This window comes from Cherax quadricarinatus, chromosome 90, assembly GCF_038502225.1.
Source record: "Cherax quadricarinatus isolate ZL_2023a chromosome 90, ASM3850222v1, whole genome shotgun sequence".
Taxonomy (NCBI): Eukaryota; Metazoa; Arthropoda; class Malacostraca; order Decapoda; family Parastacidae; genus Cherax; species Cherax quadricarinatus.
The window spans coordinates 7,436,979-7,457,606 of NC_091381.1; the positions used below are offsets into that span (position 1 = coordinate 7,436,979).

Below are 20,628 nucleotides of genomic sequence, written 5' to 3' on the forward strand. Positions count from 1 at the left end.
AGTACAGAGCCTGCGTTCTGTAGGAAGGGTTGAGGTGGGAAGTACAGTGCATGCGTTCTGAAGGAAGGGTGGGGGTGGAAAGTACAGTGCCTGCGTTCTGAAGGAAGGGTGGAGGTGGAAAGTACAGTGCCTGCGTTCTGTAGGAAGGGTTGAGGTGGGAAGTACAGTGCCTGCGTTCTGAAGGAAGGGTGGGGGTGGGAAGTACAGTGCCTGCGTTCTGTAGGAAGGGTTGAGGTGGGAAGTACAGTGCTTGCGTTCTGAAGGAAGGGTTGAGGTGGGAAGTACAGTGCCTGCGTTCTGAAGGAAGGGTGGGGGTGGGAAGTACAGTGCCTGCGTTCTGAAGGAAGGGTGGAGGTGGGAAGTACAGTGCCTGCGTTCTGAAGGAAGGGTTGAGGTGGGAAGTACAGTACCTGCGTTCTGAAGGAAGGGTGGAGGTGGGAAGTACAGTGCCTGCGTTCTGAAGGAAGGGTGGAGGTGGGAAGTACAGTGCCTGCGTTCTGAAGGAAGGGTTGAGGTGGGAAGTACAGTGCCTGCGTTCTGAAGGAAGGGTGGAGGTGGGAAGTACAGTGCCTGCGTTCTGAAGGAAGGGTGGGGGTGGGAAGTACAGTGCCTGCGTTCTGAAGGAAGGGTTGAGGTGGGAAGTACAGTGCCTGCGTTCTGAAGGAAGGGTGGGGGTGGGAAGTACAGTGCCTGCGTTCTGAAGGAAGGGTGGAGGTGGGAAGTATAGTGCCTGCGTTCTGAAGGAAGGGTTGAGGTGGGAAGTACAGTGCCTGCGTTCTGAAGGAAGGGTGGAGGTGGGAAGTACAGTGCCTGCCTTCTGTAGGAAGGGTGGGGGTGGGAAGTACAGTGCCTGCACTCTGAAGGAAGGGTGGAGGTGGGAAGTACAGTGCCTGCGTTCTGAAGGAAGGGTGGGGGTGGGAAGTACAGTGCCTGCACTCTGAAGGAAGGGTGGAGGTGGGAAGTACAGTGCCTGCGTTCTGAAGGAAGGGTGGGGGTGGGAAGTACAGTGCCTGAGTTCTGAAGGAAGGGTGGAGGTGGGAAGTACAGTGCCTGCGTTCTGAAGGAAGGGTGGAGGTGGGAAGTACAGTGCCTGCGTTCTGAAGGAAGGGTGGAGGTGGGAAGTACAGTGCCTGCGTTCTGAAGGAAGGGTGGAGGTGGGATGTACAGTGCCTGCGTTCTGAAGGAAGGGTGGAGGTGGGAAGTACAGTGCCTGCACTCTGAAGGAAGGGTGGAGATTTGTTGCAGTTTTTTAACTGTAGTGTCATGATGCCTCTAGAAGGACAGTGTTGGAGTGATGATGAAAGTGTTTCTTCTTTGTCGGGTCACACTACCTCAGTTGGTAACGGCCGATGTATTAAAAAATATTTAAACATTAATCATCAGGAGATAATCTCAAATATACATTTTTTTTGGACTCATTAAAGATATTCATGATAAGACTCCTCTGTCATAAGGAGCTAATGTCATATACGTAAAGTTTTGTGGGATTTAATCAAGGAGTTTCTTGCTTAAAGAAACACTGCGTAAGAAAGTGAATTTATTTCGTATAAAAGCTATATACATAATATAAATAATTACATTATTTACAGTTAAAGAACAATAACAAACATAAATTCAATAACAATGACGAGAAATCTCTTGACTTAAAATTAATTTAGGCATTGTTAAATGGAAGACTCTTGATATGATTAAGACGTACCCAGTCAGATCTCTCGATCTCTCACTAACTTCCAAGTTAGTTGTTGACTTGTTTTCATGTGTTACCTTCATCATTATAAACAGACAAGGGATAAGTTATAGCCTAACATTACTGTTTCCAGACAAGAAACATTGGTAATCATAACTTCATCAGCGTGAGTATAACTTATTGTCTGTTGTTACATTAGCAATACGTACCTCATAAAAACACTCTTTAAGAAATAAAAGTAATATAGACAATCTTCCCTTTCCTCATATCAGACTTTATTCTCTCTAATTCCTCAAGTGATTTGTGGCTTTCACAGATTTAGCCCTTTCCAGTGATTTAAAAATAATAATAATAATGATAATTAACATTTCGTTAGGGGGACGGGGCAATGCTCTGAAAATGATGAAGGGCTGTTGTACGTAAAAACTGTAACTACACTTCCCTTCCTCGAATCAACTTTTTACAAGGTGTCGTCCGTGACTGATGTTTGTGACGGCTACTTGATAAAGTTCTCTCGTGGACTACACCTTCCTCCTGAAAGTCTCGTTAAAAGTGTCTTTCTCACTGCCTATCAGTATAGGTCATCGTTCATCCATGCCCGGACGGATATAGGGCTTTCCTGTGAATAGTCCAGTCAATATAGGCCCTAAAATGGCTCAAAATTAAAAAATGCAACAGCATTCCTGTTTTCACAAAAATGTTTTAAACACATCAGTGAATAATATTAAAAATTGTAAATGAGTGTAAGTGTGGCAACTTGTCTCAAATCCGAGTATACCACATCAGCGTTTTTGGTTTTCTTCTTACCCACTATTTTTTTCAGTCTGGTCGCAAGTAAGAAGCAAAAAATATATGGTATATTCAATGGACAATAAAGTCTACGGGTGTAGATACCTGTCACATTCTTATATTTGTGCAAGTGATATTGGGTTGTGATACCACGTGACTTATCTTTGTCATTGGAAACGGAGTCCTTTTGAAGACACTGAAGGACCACTCTAACTTCAAGGAGAAGGTAGAAATCTTCTGTAGCAGTGAATCCACTACGGAAGAAATACATGGTGAGCAGGAACTTGTTTGCCTATTTCGTGGTCGACCCAGTGGAGATTTAAATACATTGCGCTACCAACTATTTAAAGATTTACCCAGTAAAATAAAAGACTGGTGATTGTTTTGGGAACTGTCTGCCCCCATCTGGCTCGAAATAAAATCTACATTTTTTTTTATATCTTACTACTGGATACTGTTCGAATCGGGTTCAGAAGAAAAAAAAAATGTTGCAATGTTTTTTGAGTTTCAAGTACAGATTGCTTGGACTTAATTGTAACCTTAAATATTAGATTAACGTGCGAAAAGTCTTTGGTTTCATGTTGATGACAACTGTGTTAATGCAATATGAATGTGAACAAAATATGAATGCAAATACAATATGATCGTTAATAGGATGAGATCCACCTCTGGTGTAAATTGTGGGACCCATAGCCTCGGAGAAGTGGATAAAAAAGCTTCAAGGAAGAATATTTGGATTTCTTCCTGAAGTCATTTGAATATTCCACTTCTCCTACCACCCCATCTTTTCATTCTTTTTTACCAATAGGTATATTTTATTACATAATATGATACAAAAGATTTAAGTGATACGTTGTTGATATAAAGATGGCATATACAGTACATGAGGTGTGAGAGATACATGTCTAGTACATATTGCTATACGTTTGTCACTGATTATAATGCAAAAATTTCAACCAGCTCCTCAGAGCAGGCATTACCCCTCTGAATAGCAGCGTTGAGTCGCTGGAACAGAAAACTAGCTGCCCTGAGATCCCTAGTAACCCTGGTGAGTCTTTTGCCTAGCTCCTTAAGGAACTTAGATGCACTCTTTCCCCATGAGCCAAGGGTCTCCAAGCCTATGGGAACAAACATATAATGATGGGCAAGTTCTCTGTATTTTCTAGACTTTTGGGACTAGCTGAAGCTGGAAGCTGCCCTTTCTTCCTCCCTGGTGTATTGGCGATAGGTATCAGCCAAAGTAGATGCACATGTGTAGTCCTACACCACCTGCTTGCCATCTGTCCAGGCTTGCATAGTTGGGGTGGCTCCCTTACTACTGGGCATCCGGCTGTTGTGAAGCTCCTCTTGATAATGTTATTAACCTCCTCATGCCTTGCAATTTTTCCCTCAGATTTATGGTGCACAAGACCATGGTACCCAAATCGGTCTGCCACAAATACACCTGTGTTCTGCGAGAATAGGGGTGGCAAGACGAAGGGCAACACCAATGTAGATGGTGTGTGGGTCGAGGCATTTGCCAAGGCTGGAGTTGGGAACAGTCAACAGAAAGTCCCCTGCATGAGAAGCTCTCACTGCCTCCTGGCAGTGAGAGCTCCTCATGCAGAGGACTGAAGCATTGTTGAGGCTATATTCTCCACTGTTGGCCGTCCCAGTGTAACTGTTTGTAGTTGTTGGGAAGAGCAGGTCTGGTTTCAGAGCCCGTTAGATTATCCCAGATCATGGCTCCATCAATGAATTTGTCCTGGACTCCAATCTTGTTCCTAAGATGTTCAGGGAGAATCGCTGCTACAAGCTCTCTGGATGCAATACATGAGGACAGAAAAGCAGGTAGCGCCATCTGTAATGACTTGTGGACACCAATGCCTCCTAGTCTAACTGGAATTGTAGGTTGGTCCCACTGCTCATCTTCTAGAGTAAGGTTAAGTGCTTTCGTGAAAATCTGCCTCAGGATACTGTCATTGTCGTGCAGTATAGGGTTATCACATAAAGGTGCACATCTTAGGAAATATGTCAACCTGTGCAGACTCAAGCACTTTGTGAGAAGGTACAAGACATCGTGGGTGTCATGATTGCTTATTCTTTGTTCCATTCTCAACTCTTCCAGTTGCTTCCTGAGAATTGTGTCAATGGCATCGCTTCCCAGAGGTACTCTATGCAAGACGTTATTTGTGGGGGCACTGACTGTTGCTCCTGGTAGTTTTGATCTCACTGCACCTATCACTTGTTGATTGACTGAGATGATTTCACATTTGGATGGATTCAAGATTGAGACCCATTTCCTGTCCCTGTGTCACCACCTGTGTAAGGAGCATATAGTGTGCCATCATCCAGGAACCAGATGTTAAGCTCACTGGTCAGTCTAACTGTGATTTCCCTAACCACTATACAGATGAGAAATGGTACAAGAGGGTCCCCTTGCCGGACACCCTCTGATGATGTGATTTCATCCTCTCCAAAAAGAAGCATTGATTCCTTGCTATATCCAGCTGAAACAAAAGGGAAGAGACCAGAGAAATGTTCTTGTACAGTTGCTAATACCACATCTCTTTTCAGGAGATTAAATGCATTCTTGAAATCTAATTTTACCACTGCATCGTCCTCAGGCAGGGTGTTGATATAAGCCCTTGTTGCGTGAACCGCTGCTTCACTTCCCTGAGAGACCCAAAGCCAAGCTGGTTTGTTTAAAGCATCATGGCGGCCTCTATACGAATACTTTGGACACCAGCTTTGGAAACGAGGCGGCGAAAAGTGCTGCCCACTGCAATTGGCCTAATTCCTCCATTCTTCTTTTTAAGGGCACAAAGTGATGCACCAAAAGAGAAAGGTTTAATTTCATCAGGAATCAAACCAGCTAAGGAACTGATAATGAACCTTGTGATCTCTGAAAGCAGTGTCTCTGCAATCTCCCCAATAATTGGATTAACCATTTCCTTAAATGTTGTGGCCTTATTCCAGTGTAACCCCCAGCAGAGCCAGATGGGAACGACATTATTGCTTTGTAAATGTCCAAGTCTTCCACAATCAATGGTTCCACAGTGGGGACAGAGGTGTTGGAACTGTTTGTGCCCCTGGTTTTCCTGGCAGGGTGCTTTCCTCTAAGTGCTTCAGCAGTGTCAGCATACCTGAGACAACTGTATATTCACTGGTGATAATTCTGATTGCACCCAATGTGTTACCCTCTTCATTCTTCTTGCTCATCTAGACTCTGTTTTGCTGTCAGTGGAGTCAGTGGGGGTTCTGCTTCTCCTGTTTTTGTATTGATGGGGAAGGCGAATGAGGTTATCAGCTCTAGGAACGTCTCTTAAGGATTTAATGATCACTGAGGCTAGCCTCTTTCCCCTTCTTTCTGGCACAGCTAGGAAGACATTGCCAAAAAGTAGCAAGTTGTGCCATGCCTTGAAGGTTGGTGGAGCATTTAGGATAGTGGAGCCATCGTTTACATTTTTTAAGAGGTCTGTAAGCTTCCCAGCTGCGTGTGGATGGGCTGCTTTGGGAATATGTGTGAGTCCTGATAGGTGTTGCTTTAATTGCTTCCAAGATTTTATCTGATGAGATGAGATCTATTGGAGTGGGTTCAGATGCCTGAAGTGGCTCTGGGTCATCACTTTTCACAGGAGGACATCCTGAACCAGGGCAGCTACTGTGTTGCCGAGGAAACCATTAGAGTTGAGACAATGAAGCAGTAAACATGACCAACACTTGTCTCTCCTAGTATTGCCAGCCATGCCATTTCCATGGCTGCTCGCTTCCTCCTGATTGGCATCCATTTGGCTAGCTAGACTGTGGGAGTGGAGTAAGACATGCTGGGTGGGTATGGTACGTGGAAGGTAGTGAACTTGACCGTGGTGGCCTGGTGAGGGGCTGGTGAGGGGCTGGTGATGGGCTGGTGAGGGGAAAACTGCCTTCCTCACTAGAGGTGCTGCTGGAAGTTGGGTGGGGGAGGTGCTGGTTGTTGGGTGGGGGTAGCCTGGGGAGAGGGGTGAGGGGTGTACAATACACATGGACTTGCACACCGTATATTGTTCACACTGTCTTACAATACACACAACATTATGAATATGAATATGATGTGAATTAGAAAAAAATGTTTATGAAAATACAATATGAAAGCGAATGAGAATACAATATAAATGTAAATACAGTATGAATGATAATATATTAACAATAATAATGGTGTTTGTCACTCACCAAGCACCTGCAGGTCAGTTACCAGTTAAATCTACCGAGAATTGTCAACTTCTATCATCTATTATGATAGTTGAGAAGGTGAGTCAGGAGTCATGACTCGATCCATGCAAACACAACTAAAGAAAGTGAGCACAGAGGCATTCAATGTAAATGCACAGCAATAAGTCACTATTGCATAATTTTAGTTTTCAGTTCCTCTAGAACAAACTTACTGTATTTTCTGGCATATAAGACATATAAGACGGTGTTTTCAAGCAGTTGTAACGTTAGTAAACAACTGCTAAAGCGTAACCCAAAGCCTACCCTTGATCTTGACTTTGAGCATATAAGGCTCAGGGTGATTTTCTAAGACTTGTGGGAAAATAAGTGCATCTTTTATGCCAAAAATTATGATAATTACTTTCCATTACACAGGCACTGTATGATACTAAGGGATTAGCATTTACCCAGGAATACAAAGAAAAGGTTGTGTCCATTGAGAGGTATAAATGCATCGTGTCATGTTAGATACAACTCATATACCTGTGACTGGTTTTTGAGGATTCTTCAACCCTTCAGACCAGCTCGAGTACAGAATATTTTGTCTGCTAGGTCAACTGAACTGTTGTTATTTGCAACTCTCAGAAACACATAGCAATCACAACCTGGCTGATCAGAGATTATTATCATTAAGACTCATCCTTACTCAGTATAGGAACTTTGACTCCAATAAAATAACATGACTGAAAATTCCCAGAGGATACAATGAGAAGATAAGAATCAGCACAGACGTGAATCCGCATACCTGTGACCAGTTCCCAGAGTTCTTCAACTCACGAGGGTATGCTTGAGACGAGGCTTAACGAATAATTACCTCGTAAACGAGGCTGTTGAACCTAACTGTCCATCTGCCCTAAACAACCATCATAACCTAGCTGATCAGGCCCTTTTACCAGGCAGTGGTCCCATTTCCTCTTGTGAACTTTATTTCGTGTATGGTCCTAATGTTGAACACACCTGTGAGGTCCCACTTCCCTGTGGCAAGCCCTAGTAGTTTCATCAAGCCAGCACACAAGATATCCAGTTAAGGAACAAGTAGAGGTGGTGACGACCCCTCGAACAATCTAAAAGTACGTATTGTCAATCCTGGATCCTCAGGCTTTGTTGGTGAGGCGTCTATATGTTGGAGACATTACTGGACCCCGTGGTGGGGTTGACACGAGCTTGACAGGGGCTTGCCTGGCACTGCAAGGAAGAAGAGGTGTGGGTGGACACTACTGAGCACAGCACAGAGGAATGAGGGTAGGTGGACTGAGCCGGGCACGGCAAGGTAGAAGAAAGGTGAGTGGGTGGTGACGGGCACATCCGGGAGGAACGAGGGTAGATGGACGGTGCCCGGCTTAGGAAGTTAGAAGAAGGGTGGGTGGACGGTGCAAGACACATTAGGGAAGATAAATGGTGGGTGGGCTGCGTCAGGTTGTACACAGGTGAGTGGGGTGGGTAGGCAGGTGAGTGGGGCGGGTAGGCAGGTGAGTGATGTTGGTAGGCTGGTGAGTGGGGTGGGTAGGCAGGCGTGCACAAGGCAGAACCAGACTCTTTCAGTTTGTGGTTCTTGACGACCAGGGACTCATCTAGTGTGAGGTCTGAGAGAGTGCGGTTCCATGACCCCCACTTGGCAGAGGAGGCAGTGGAGGTGTCGTACGTGAGTCCAGTGGCTTGCTTGCGTCTCCAGATGAGCAGTGCCACTAGCAGCAGCACCGCTAAGACACCAGCACCTACACCCAGAATCACCTCCAACTGTACAGGAGTCACTGCTTTATGAACCAGGGGCAGCGTGGGTGTAATATCGTTCTGATCAGCATGGGTGAGTGTGATGTTATGGGTGTCAAGTGTCAGCTGTGCCGAGGTAACAGCATCACCGCGAGGCCCTGTAATCAGCTCCACCTGTACGTGGTAGACAGTCTGGGGCCACAGTGTAAGGTTAACCTCAGGCAAGTCAGTGTAAAGGTGACCCTTTAGACCTCCACCTTCCACTTCCCAGGTAACCAAGTAGTCTTCACTGGGGTGCTGGGGCGCCCACCACACACGGGCGGCCACTAAGCCAGAACTTTCCAACTCCACCTCGTGAAGCAACAGCCATCTTACAGCAGCAGCTTCAACTTCAATGTTGGTTTTCACCTGGTGCTCTCCGGGAGCCTGAGAGTGGGAAGACTCAAAGTCAGACTTTATGACACTCTCAGGAAGAGTGGGCGGAGTGTATGGTGTGATAATAACTGACAGGACACCAGATTCGGCCACAGCTACGAGCTTCATATCGGCCCCACTTGATAAATCTCCTAAACCAGTGCCGAAATCTGCGGTTTGCAGTCGAAGTCCCCAGGACTTGCCAGGTGTGCGGGTGAAAAGGGCAAACACCACTTGCTCCCTGGGGGCGTCACGACCACGGGAAAGTGTCCACTGCGCGGTAGAGCCACTGAAGACTAGGGTGAGGCGGGAGTTGTGTTGACTTAGTGGCACCACAGACTTGGGGTGAGAAGAGTGAAAGGCGCATGCTGTCTCGCACCCTGGATCCTGCAACATTGAAAATTAATTATTAAACCTCAAAATTGAAAGTATTTGTGAGCATTGTATGTATATGTCGTGCCGAATAGGTAAAACCGGTCAACTGGCAAGAACTCATTTAAAATTAAGACCTTCCTAAAATTTTCTCTTATACTTTTAAAGATATAAATTTTTTCATTTATGTTTATATAAAAATTAATAATTTTGCACCAAAAGAACCTTAGAAAACTTACCTAACCTTATTAAAACAAGTGCAATTTAATTTAGCCTAAATCAAACTAAATATATTTTAGATAAGTTTACAACAATTTAATAATCAACAAACACATTGAAATAAATTTTTCTTAATTAGGTTCAGAACGATTTTTGCAAAATTATTGCGTACACAAATTTTTACTTGCCTTATTCGGCAAGCAGAGCGTTGTTATTTAAGTCAAAATCGCAAATTTTACCTATTCAGCAAGACACACACACACACACACACACACACACACACACACACACACACACACACACACACACACACACACACACACACACACACACACACACACACACACACATACACACACACACATATAATATATATATATATATATATATATATATATATATATATATATATATATATATATATATATATATATATATATATATATATATATATATATATATATATATATATATATATATATATGTCGTGCCAAATATGTAAAACTGGTCAATTAGCAAGAACTCATTTAAAATTAAGTCCTTTCTGAAATTTTCTCTTATACGTTTAAAGATATATTTTTTTCATTAATGTTAATATAAATTTTTTTAATTTTGCTACAAAAGAATCATAGAAAACTTACCTAACCTTATTATAACAAGAGCAATTTATTTTAGCTTAACCCAACTAAATATATTTTAGATTTGTTTACAATAATTTAATACTAAACAAACACAGTGAAATATATTTTTTTCGTTAGGTTCAGAATGATTTTGGCGAAATTGTTGCATACACAAATTTTCGCTTGTCCTATATGGCAAGATGAGCGTTGCTATTTAAGCCAAGATAGCAAGCTCTGCCTATTCGGCACGACATATATATATATATATATATATATATATATATATATATATATATATATATATATATATATATATATATCCATGGGGAAGTGGAATAAGAATCTTTCCTCCGTAAGCCATGCGTGTTGTAAAAGTCAACTAAAATGCCGGGAACAATGGGCTAGTAACCCCTTTTCCTGTAAAGATTACTAAAAAGAATAAGAAGAAGAAAATTGTCAAAGTGGGAAGTCTGAATGTGCGTGGATGTTGTGCAGATGATAAGAAAGAGATGATTGTGGATGTTATGAATGAGAAGAAGCTGGATGTCCTGGCTTTAAGTGAAACAAAGCTGAAGGGGGTGGGAGAGTTTCAGTGGAGAGGAATAAATGGGATTAGGTCAGGGGTTTCAAATAGAGTTAGAGCTAAAGAAGGAGTAGCAATAATGTTGAAGGATAAGCTATGGCAGGAAAAGAGGGACTATAAATGTATTAATTCAAGGATTATGTGGAGTAAAATAAAGATTGGATGTGAAAAGTGGGTCATAATAAGCGTGTATGCACCTGGAGAAGAGAGAAGTGTAGAGAGAGAGAGATTTTGGGAAATGTTGAGTGAATGCGTGGGGAGTTTTGAATCAAGTGTGAGAGTAATGGTGGTTGGGGATTTCAATGCTAAAGTGGGTAAAAATGTTATGGAGGGAGTAGTAGGTAAATTTGGGGTGCCAGGGGTAAATGTAAATGGGGAGCCTTTAATTGAGCTATGTGTAGAAAGAAATTTGGTAATAAGTAATACATATTTTATGAAAAAGAGGATAAATAAATATACAAGGTATGATGTAGCACGTAATGAAAGTAGTTTATTAGATTATGTATTGGTGGATAAAAGGTTGATGGGTAGGCTCCTGGATGTACATGTTTATAGAGGGGCAACTGATATATCGGATCATTATTTAGTTGTAGCTACAGTTAGAGTACGAGGTAGATGGGAAAAGAGGAAGGTGGCAACAACAAGTAAGAGGGAGGTGAAAGTGTATAAACTAAGGGAGGAGGAAGTTCGGGTGAGATATAAGCGACTATTGGCAGAAAGGTGGGCTAGTGCAAAGATGAGTAGTGGGGGGGTTGAAGAGGGTTGGAATAGTTTTAGAAATGCAGTATTAGAATGTGGGGCAGAAGTTTGTGGTTATAGGAGGGTGGGGGCAGGAGGAAAGAGGAGTGATTGGTGGAATGATGAAGTAAAGGGTGTGATAAAAGAGAAAAAGGTAGCTTATGAGAGGTTTTTACAAAGCAGAAGTGTTATAAGAAGAGCAGAGTATATGGAGAGTAAAAGAAAGGTAAAGAGAGTGGTGAGAGAGTGCAAAAGGAGAGCAGATGATAGAGTGGGAGAGGCACTGTCAAGAAATTTTAATGAAAATAAGAAAAAATTTTGGAGTGAGTTAAACAAGTTAAGAAAGCCTAGGGAAAATATGGATTTCTCAGTTAAAAACAGAGTAGGGGAGTTAGTAGATGGGGAGATGGAGGTATTAGGTAGATGGCGAGAATATTTTGAGGAACTTTTAAATGTTAAGGAAGAAACAGAGGCAGTAATTTCATGCACTGGTCAGGGAGGTATACCATCTTTTAGGAGTGAAGAAGAGCAGAATGTAAGTGTGGGGGAGGTACGTGAGGCATTACGTAAAATGAAAGGGGGTAAAGCAGCTGGAACTGATGGGATCATGACAGAAATGTTAAAAGCAGGGGGGGATATAGTGTTGGAGTGGTTGGTACTTTTGTTTAATAAATGTATGAAAGAGGGGAAGGTACCTAGGGATTGGCGGAGAGCATGTGTAGTCCCTTTATATAAAGGGAAAGGGGACAAAAGAGACTGTAAAAATTATAGAGGAATAAGCTTACTGAGTATACCAGGAAAAGTGTACGGTAGGGTTATAATTGAAAGAATTAGAGGTAAGACAGAATGTAGGATTGCGGATGAGCAAGGAGGTTTCAGAGTGGGTAGGGGATGTGTAGATCAGGTGTTTACATTGAAGCATATATGTGAACAGTATTTAGATAAAGATAGGGAAGTTTTTATTGCATTTATGGATTTAGAAAAGGCATATCATAGAGTGGATAGAGGAGCAATGTGGCAGATGTTGCAAGTATATGGAATAGGTGGTAAGTTATTAAATGCTGTAAAGAGTTTTTATGAGGATAGTGAGGCTCAGGTTAGGGTGTGTAGAAGAGAGGGAGACTACTTCCCGGTAAAAGTAGGTCTTAGACAGGGATGTGTAATGTCACCATGGTTGTTTAATATATTTATAGATGGGGTTGTAAAGGAAGTAAATGCTAGGGTGTTTGGGAGAGGGGTGGGATTAAATTATGGGGAATCAAATTCAAAATGGGAATTGACACAGTTACTTTTTGCTGATGATACTGTGCTTATGGGAGATTCTAAAGAAAAATTGCAAAGGTTAGTGGATGAGTTTGGGAATGTGTGTAAAGGTAGAAAGTTGAAAGTGAACATAGAAAAGAGTAAGGTGATGAGGGTGTCAAATGATTTAGATAAAGAAAAATTGGATATCAAATTGGGGAGGAGGAGTATGGAAGAAGTGAATGTTTTCAGATACTTGGGAGTTGATGTGTCGGCGGATGGATTTATGAAGGATGAGGTTAATCATAGAATTGATGAGGGAAAAAAGACGAGTGGTGCGTTGAGGTATATGTGGAGTCAAAAAACGTTATCTATGGAGGCAAAGAAGGGAATGTATGAAAGTATAGTAGTACCAACACTCTTATATGGGTGTGAAGCTTGGGTGGTAAATGCAGCAGCGAGGAGACGGTTGGAGGCAGTGGAGATGTCCTGTTTAAGGGCAATGTGTGGTGTAAATATTATGAAGAAAATTCGGAGTGTGGAAATTAGGAGAAGGTGTGGAGTTAATAAAAGTATTAGTCAGAGGGCAGAAGAGGGGTTGTTGAGGTGGTTTGGTCATTTAGAGAGAATGGATCAAAGTAGAATGACATGGAAAGCATATAAATCTATAGGGGAAGGAAGGCGGGGTAGGGGTCGTCCTCGAAAGGGTTGGAGAGAGGGGGTAAAGGAGGTTTTGTGGGCAAGGGGCTTGGACTTCCAGCAAGCGTGCGTGAGCGTGTTAGATAGGAGTGAATGGAGACGAATGGTACTTGGGACCTGACGATCTGTTGGAGTGTGAGCAGGGTAATATTTAGTGAAGGGATTCAGGGAAACCGGTTATTTTCATATAGTCGGACTTGAGTCCTGGAAATGGGAAGTACAATGCCTGCACTTTAAAGGAGGGGTTTGGGATATTGGCAGTTTGGAGGGATATGTTGTGTATCTTTATATGTGTATGCTTCTAGACTGTTGTGTTCTGAGCACCTCTGCAAAAACAGTGATAATGTGCGAGTGTGGTGAAAGTGTTGAATGATGATGAAAGTATTTTCTTTTTGGGGATTTTCTTTCTTTTTTGGGTCACCCTGCCTCGGTGGGAGACGGCCGACTTGTTGAAATATATATATATATATATATATATATATATATATATATATATATATATATATATATATATATATATATATATATATATATATATATATATATGTCGTGCCGATTAAGCATTGTTAAGAATGGTCATTGTGTTCTTTAGTATTGCTCAGAGTCTTCCTAGTTTTCTCCGTATTGCCAACTCGCCCTAGTCTTCTTTGTTATTGCTAAGACTCATCATAGTGTTCTTAGTATTCTTGCTCATTTCATTACATCTCCCGCTTCTTGAAGGCTGGCTGGTGTGGGTATTATTGGTCTCTTCACTAAGGGCGATTCTTTAAATACAGTGGAACCCTGGATTTCGTCCGGTGCAGGTATCGTACAATTCAGATTTTGACCACTTTTTTGGGTGAAAATTTACCTCGGTTTTGGCACCTCTGCTCGGAAATCTCGGAAATCGTCCATACCAGAAGCGTGCGTCTGAGCCGCTGATTCGTTCAGGATACTAATACGTCATAATAATCACTCTTGGGCACATTAAATGTCTTATTTTAGGTTAATATAGACATTTTCATTAATCCATCTATGATATTTCTTCAAAATTATATAAGAAACACGTTACATAGCATATAAACATGCAATGTTTATATGCTATGGAGGTGTGCTAGCCAGGCGGAGGGAAAACATTACGTTTTCTCTGGTCCAGCATCAGAGAAATTGTGTATGAATCTGTGTTGGCCCAGTCACCACCCATAATTCAAAACGCTCTTGTTTACAATTCTTGGCGTGAATTATTAATTACTTCTCTCTTTGTTTATGATGGCAGCTAAAGGTAGTTGTTAGAAACAATTAAACTCAGTGAACATGGTATGTCGATGGTAATAATATGGCTCTGGGCCGCATTAAATATCGTGTAGCTAGGATGTGGAAGAATTGGTTCATTGAATCTCAAGCTGGTCCTCGTGCCAGTAAAAGACAATGAATGGAAGTAACCCTGGATAGGGCTTTGATACCTGAAGTCCTTATGGAAGGCGGATTCCCCTTCCAAACAATAACCTCTCCTCTCTCTCCCATCCTTGCCGTCTTCTATACGCCAATAAGTTTCTTCAGTAAAGGTAAAAGTGATTCAAATGTTCATTTATCCATTAAAATTAGTCATTTATATTTATTTCTCATTCTTTTCTGTACATAAAACTATAGCTATTCTCTATAACATGTATTTTTTGTTAATATTTTTGGGTGTCTGGAACGGATTAATTTGATTTTTCGGTTTTCGTACATTTCGGATTTCGACCGACCTTCTGGAATGGATTAAGGATGAAAACTGGGGTTCCACTGAAATTTGGTTGAAGTGCTTTCGATTCTCTTGTGAATACAAATTTATAGATCAATATAACCTAACCATACCTAACCTAAATTTATATAAAATCAGTTGAGAATCATTAAGAAAATAACTTTGGTAATGTCGCTAGAAAATTAACCAAGCACAATTAGGCATGGATATTTACTCACACATATATGTGGTTGACGGCAGGTGATACTCCAGATGGGAAAGTTCGCAGCCAGCAGCTCACACCTTCCCCAGCACTGTCAACAAGAAAGTACCATTAAATTATTTCTAAGCCTACTGTGGCGTGTCAACTGAAGGAAGATACAGACACATAAAGTATACCTGGAGTATACCTGGATAGGGTTCTGGGGGTCAACGACCCCGCAGCCTGGTCTGAGACCAGGCCTCAACACAAGCCACAACACAAGTCACACCCAACACAAACAATCGTGGATGCAACACTTCATAACTAAACCACAATACTGTGGCGGGAACAATTCAAAAGTAACTCACAGTACCATAGATGGAAAAAAATCGGAAGTAACCCACAATACCGTGGCTGGAAGAATTCAAAGGTACCCTACAATACCGTGGCTGGAACAATTCAAACGTAAACATCCAGGCATGAAAATTTCCCATCTCATATTATAAAAATCTTAGAGAGCTCTCCTGAAATTGATTAATTTTATGAGCCAAAATAGTGATGAGAGTGATTGCCTCTTCACCGAGTATGAATTAAATAATGTATTAACTTACGGTCGATCAACTGCTCCTGGAGAGGATGGTATAACTTGTGATATCCTCAAAACTTTAAGGCAGGTCCCTGATAACCCTTTGTTAGCGCAGAATAATCTCAATTACATCGAGAGAGTTCTTCCTACTTCCTGGGTGCATAGTCTCATTGTGCCTATCCATAATCCGCAACAGCGTGACACATTTAAACCACTCTCCATAACTAGCTGTCTTTGTAAAACTTTTGAAACAATGATACTTAACAGACTATACTACGGAATCAGACACTAACTTTCCCCTCATTTCTATGGGTTCGTGAAAGGAAAAAGTGTGCAGAATTGTATTCCCACCTTTCTCACTGCACACACCTCTACTAGTTTTACCACATTTCTTGATCTAAAATCTGCATATGATATCACAAAAAGAACCGTTATGTTACATGAACTAGCCAAAATGAATATTGATGGTAGCCTACTCACTTGGGAAAGAGGATACCTGTCAAATAGAGAATCCTCTGTCCTTTACCAAGGCTTTAGAAGTGAGTCTAAAGAAATGTCCCTAAATACTGTACCTGCCTCACTCAAATACATAACGATAAGTTATGCTGATGACAGTTTGATCAATACAACAGGGCATGAGAAGATGAATACCATTCTTAACGAAATTCAAGCAGTTTGTAATAGATTAGGCCTTATCATATCTTCTTATAAAACAAAGATACTGACAGGCAAACGACATCCCTCACCCACCTGTTTCCAGCGTGAAACCATTAGCTACCTTAAATCTTACAGATATCTTGGTGTAGATATACCCTTCAATAAATGCACCACAGCACAACTAAATAAGAAATGCAAAGACATTCTAAATGTTCTCGAAGCTGTTGCTTGCTGCAACTATGGTGCTATTGTGAGAATCGTGGAATGTTGTACATAGGCTATGTTAGGTACATAATTGATTATGCCTCTCCACTGTTGATATTAGCCAGTATGATCCTGCAAACTATAATCATACATCCAACGGATTTTTTAGTATCAGGAAGCTGAACAAAATAGAAAGAAATATTAAGTATCACCACATAGGAGCCATGATGGACTGGAGTCAAAGCCAGAGGCAGGACCATCAGAGTCACTGGTGCTAAGTCCAACCAACAAGCCCCCAGCACAGCAATTAGCAATATATATGTATGGTATAGAATTCCGACGACAAGATGAAGAATTAGACGCATGTGCAACACCTGGGTATTTTTTATTGCAGACGTTTCGCTATTCAGTGGCTTTATCAATGCAAATTCAAGGACATTATTGGTATTGATAAAGCTACTGGTTGGTAAAACGTCTACAATAAAGATATCTAGATGTTGTACGTATGTCTGATTCTTCAGTCAAAGTTCTGAAAGTCAGTATTGAAAACCAGAACCAAGTTGTTGGGCTTTTGAATAAACGACCAGATACAACCTCCTAGTAGCTCAAGGATCAGCTATTGAAGAGCCAGAATTGTCTTGATTACCTATCAAGTCCATCCCCAAATATCCAGCTGCTTGGAGACTTCAATTTGAGACATCATAAAAGGAAGAATGTAGCAAAGAACTGCAATTACAGAGAGAGCCCCGGGAACTAGCTTGGAGGAACAGTCCAACACAATAAGAATTACTAAACCTCTGCAGTAAATTCGCCTTAAGGCAGCAGATTGTTGAACTGACCGAACTGGGAAACGCCCTGCATAATAATTTACATAATAATTTACATTGGGAAAATCCTAGAGGGCTTTGTCCTAACCTTAACATCAAAATCACTTCTTTTGACAGCAAGAGACTTGGCAGACGTTGCAAAATACCTCCTCTAAAAAGCAGGGGCGAGACTAGTACACTAAGAGAGAACTCGATGAGTGTTAGAGGTCCCCGACTCTTCAACAACTTCTCTCCGTACATAATGAGAATTAGTAACAAACTTCTGGCTGTCTTCAAGAGGGAACTGGACAAGTTTCTCAAATCAGTGCCTGACCAGCCAGGCTATGGTTCGTACACTGAACTGCGTGCGGCAATCAGTAGCAGATATCCTTAACGAACAATGAGGACCTAGTCCGGGCAACAGCGATGTCGAAGACTGCAACCACAGTTGCTTGGGACAGAGAAAGACGATCGATCATGAAGGCTATTTTAAAAGGTTCGGCTTCAGCAAAAACAACAGCAAATAAGACCAAATGAATCGCAAACTTAGCAAAATACTCTGAGATGATGACATGACCGCCCAAGCTCTAAACCAGTTCCTCAGGAGGACGAGCTCTTTGGATCTGCATGTATACACCAGACACATAACTATGACACAGGAGAAGATATGTAAACGAGAGAGAGAGAGAGAGAGAGAGAGAGAGAGAGAGAGAGAGAGAGAGAGAGAGAGAGAGAGAGAGAGAGAGAGAGAGAGAGAGAGAGAGAGAGAGAGAGAGAGAGAGAGAACGGGAGGGACAACAGATGCCCCGTGTCCCGTGGTCTGGTGGCAAAAGCTCTCGCTTCACAATGTGAGGGGTCCGGGTTCGATTTCCGGAGAAGGGGTAGAAACATTGGGTGTGTTTCCTTACAGCGGTTGTCTATGTTCACCCATCAGTAAAATAGGTTCCTGGGTGTTAGTAGACTGGTGTCGGTCGCATCCTGGGACAAAACTGACCTAATTTGCCCGGAATGCTCTGTATAACAAGGGGCTTTCTACATACTAATATGTCACTGATATCAGCTAGGACTGTATACCTTGTATATGCACTTGTAGTAAATAAAGACATTATTATTATTATTATTATTATTATTATTATTAATAGATCTCATTGAAGGCAGCAGCCTCTCTGAAGCACAAAGGAAAGTTCTAGTTAGAGAAATATAGAAAATCGAGCACAAACTGACAGCATCATATAAAGTCCATGAGAGACAGAGGAAGCAAAGAGACGTAACTGAAATTAGAAGAAATCCCAAATAATACTTCCTTAATGCGAAACCCAGGGCAATAACCACATCTAGCGTAAAACCTTCACTTCAAGGAGATGGAACTTACACTGGCGACAGTAATGAAATGAACGGAATATATAAGTCACAGAATGATTCTGTTTTTAGCGAACCTCTCATCAGTCTAACGAACGAAAACCCTAACGAGATTTTTCTTTATGAGGCTTAAAACACTGCCATCATCAACACAATTTTTTTTATAGCCTTTACCCACCACTTGAATCTGAAGAAACCATCGACAGCCAGCATGTCCAGGCCCAGACTCGTGGAATTATATTTTCTATATTTTCATTAAAAAATGTAAGAAGCTACTATCTCGGACCTTTAGTATTTTATGGAGAAGAAAACTGGACACAGGTGTTATCCTAAAGTCACTGAAAACCATTTCACCTTGGATGCAGTATGGCAATTTCGAAAAACTAAGACCAATAATCCTAATTTCACGCATAATCGGAATCTTTGAACAGGTCCTAAGGAAACCATACCCCGGCCGGGATTGAGTCTCAAAACTCCAGCCCGTCGCGTTAGGGCTGGAGTTCTGAGACTCTATGACCGCGGGTTCAATCCCGGCCGGGGTATGGTTTGTTTGCAATCGTGTCATTACGATTTCGTGAGTCAGGTCCTATGGAGCAAGATTTTCAGTCACATAGAATCGTAACAGTTGCACAATCCAGTGCAGGTAACTTCTGACTCTTACAGCTGCTAAATCATTACGATACGGTCTTGGATACTCATGAAAACAACTTAAATGGCGACATAGTGCACAATGATTTTGTAAAAGCGTCCTTGAAGTGTAATTAATGTAATCACGCACAAAGTGCGCGCAAAAGGAGAATAACTAAAAAAAGTGGGCAATTGGATATTTAATTTCTTGACAGTTTGAACATAGTAGTAGTGGTAAATAGAGTGAAGTCAAAGGCTGTCACAGTGAAAAGCTCTGTTCCTCACGGCATAATACTTGCTCCACTTCTGCTTCTCATTCTGATTTCCAACAATGACAAAGATATAAACCTTAGCAGTGCAACATCCATTACTGATGACACAGAATCTCTGTGAGAGTATTATCATCGAAGACACAAGTCTTCAGGACGATATAAATCAAGTCTTCCAGTGGGCCTTAGACAACAAAATATATGTTAAACGAGGACATTATTCAGTTGCTCCACTATAGAAGAATGAAAAAAATAAAAACTGTGATGGAATACAGAACAAACTCATCCATTCATCAGAATGAAAGTTTCAAGTGTAAGAATTGTGAGTAATGATGTCAGAAGATTTAACCAATAAGTTGAAGAATGAGACACTTGTGCAACATTTGGCAGACATCCAGATGATGTTCAAACCCAATGCAGAGTATGTGGCCAGCCCTCTGGTTACTATCTTAGCCACTATGTGCTTAATTGTTCACTTACTGAGGAATATGTGGCCAGCCCTCTGGTTACTATCTTAGCCACTATGTGCTTAATTGTTCACTTACTGAGGAATACAGAGATAGGAAGTGTAATAATCTATGTGATATGTCAAAATATCTTATTAATGAAAATCTGATACCTCAAATATTAATTAAATTTCATAAATTTGTCTGCAACAGATAAGTGAATTGCGAATATAAATTCAGTTGTACTCCCGTTAATCCTTCTGAGGCCTAGTTCCTAGGCGTTATATGTATCCATATGTTCATGAGCTACCGTCCACAGAATGGATGTGGTGCACAATGAAGTAACCGCTTCTGTGGCAAAATCTCTAAAATCATATATCACCTGTGGAATGGGAGGCATACAGATTCATTCCAGACAAGGAATAAATAAGTCCAATTTCTTGGATCAAGAGCCCTTCACCAGCATC

At 41.5% G+C, this 20,628-nt stretch overlaps 1 protein-coding gene across 1 annotated transcript in view; it reads right to left on the reverse strand.

Annotated features, from left to right (window-relative positions):
* Window positions 1-1,641: 1,641 nt before the first annotated feature.
* Window positions 1,642-20,628, reverse strand: part of LOC128693300 (uncharacterized) — a 116,629-nt gene continuing 97,642 nt past the window's right edge. The window contains exons 3-4 of the mRNA XM_053782915.2: window positions 15,245-15,319; window positions 1,642-9,217 (exon numbers count right to left, since the gene is read on the reverse strand). Coding sequence (XP_053638890.2) covers window positions 7,823-9,217; window positions 15,245-15,319 — 1,470 coding nt within the window. The 3' untranslated portion in view covers window positions 1,642-7,822. The remainder of the gene's footprint in view (window positions 9,218-15,244; window positions 15,320-20,628) is intronic.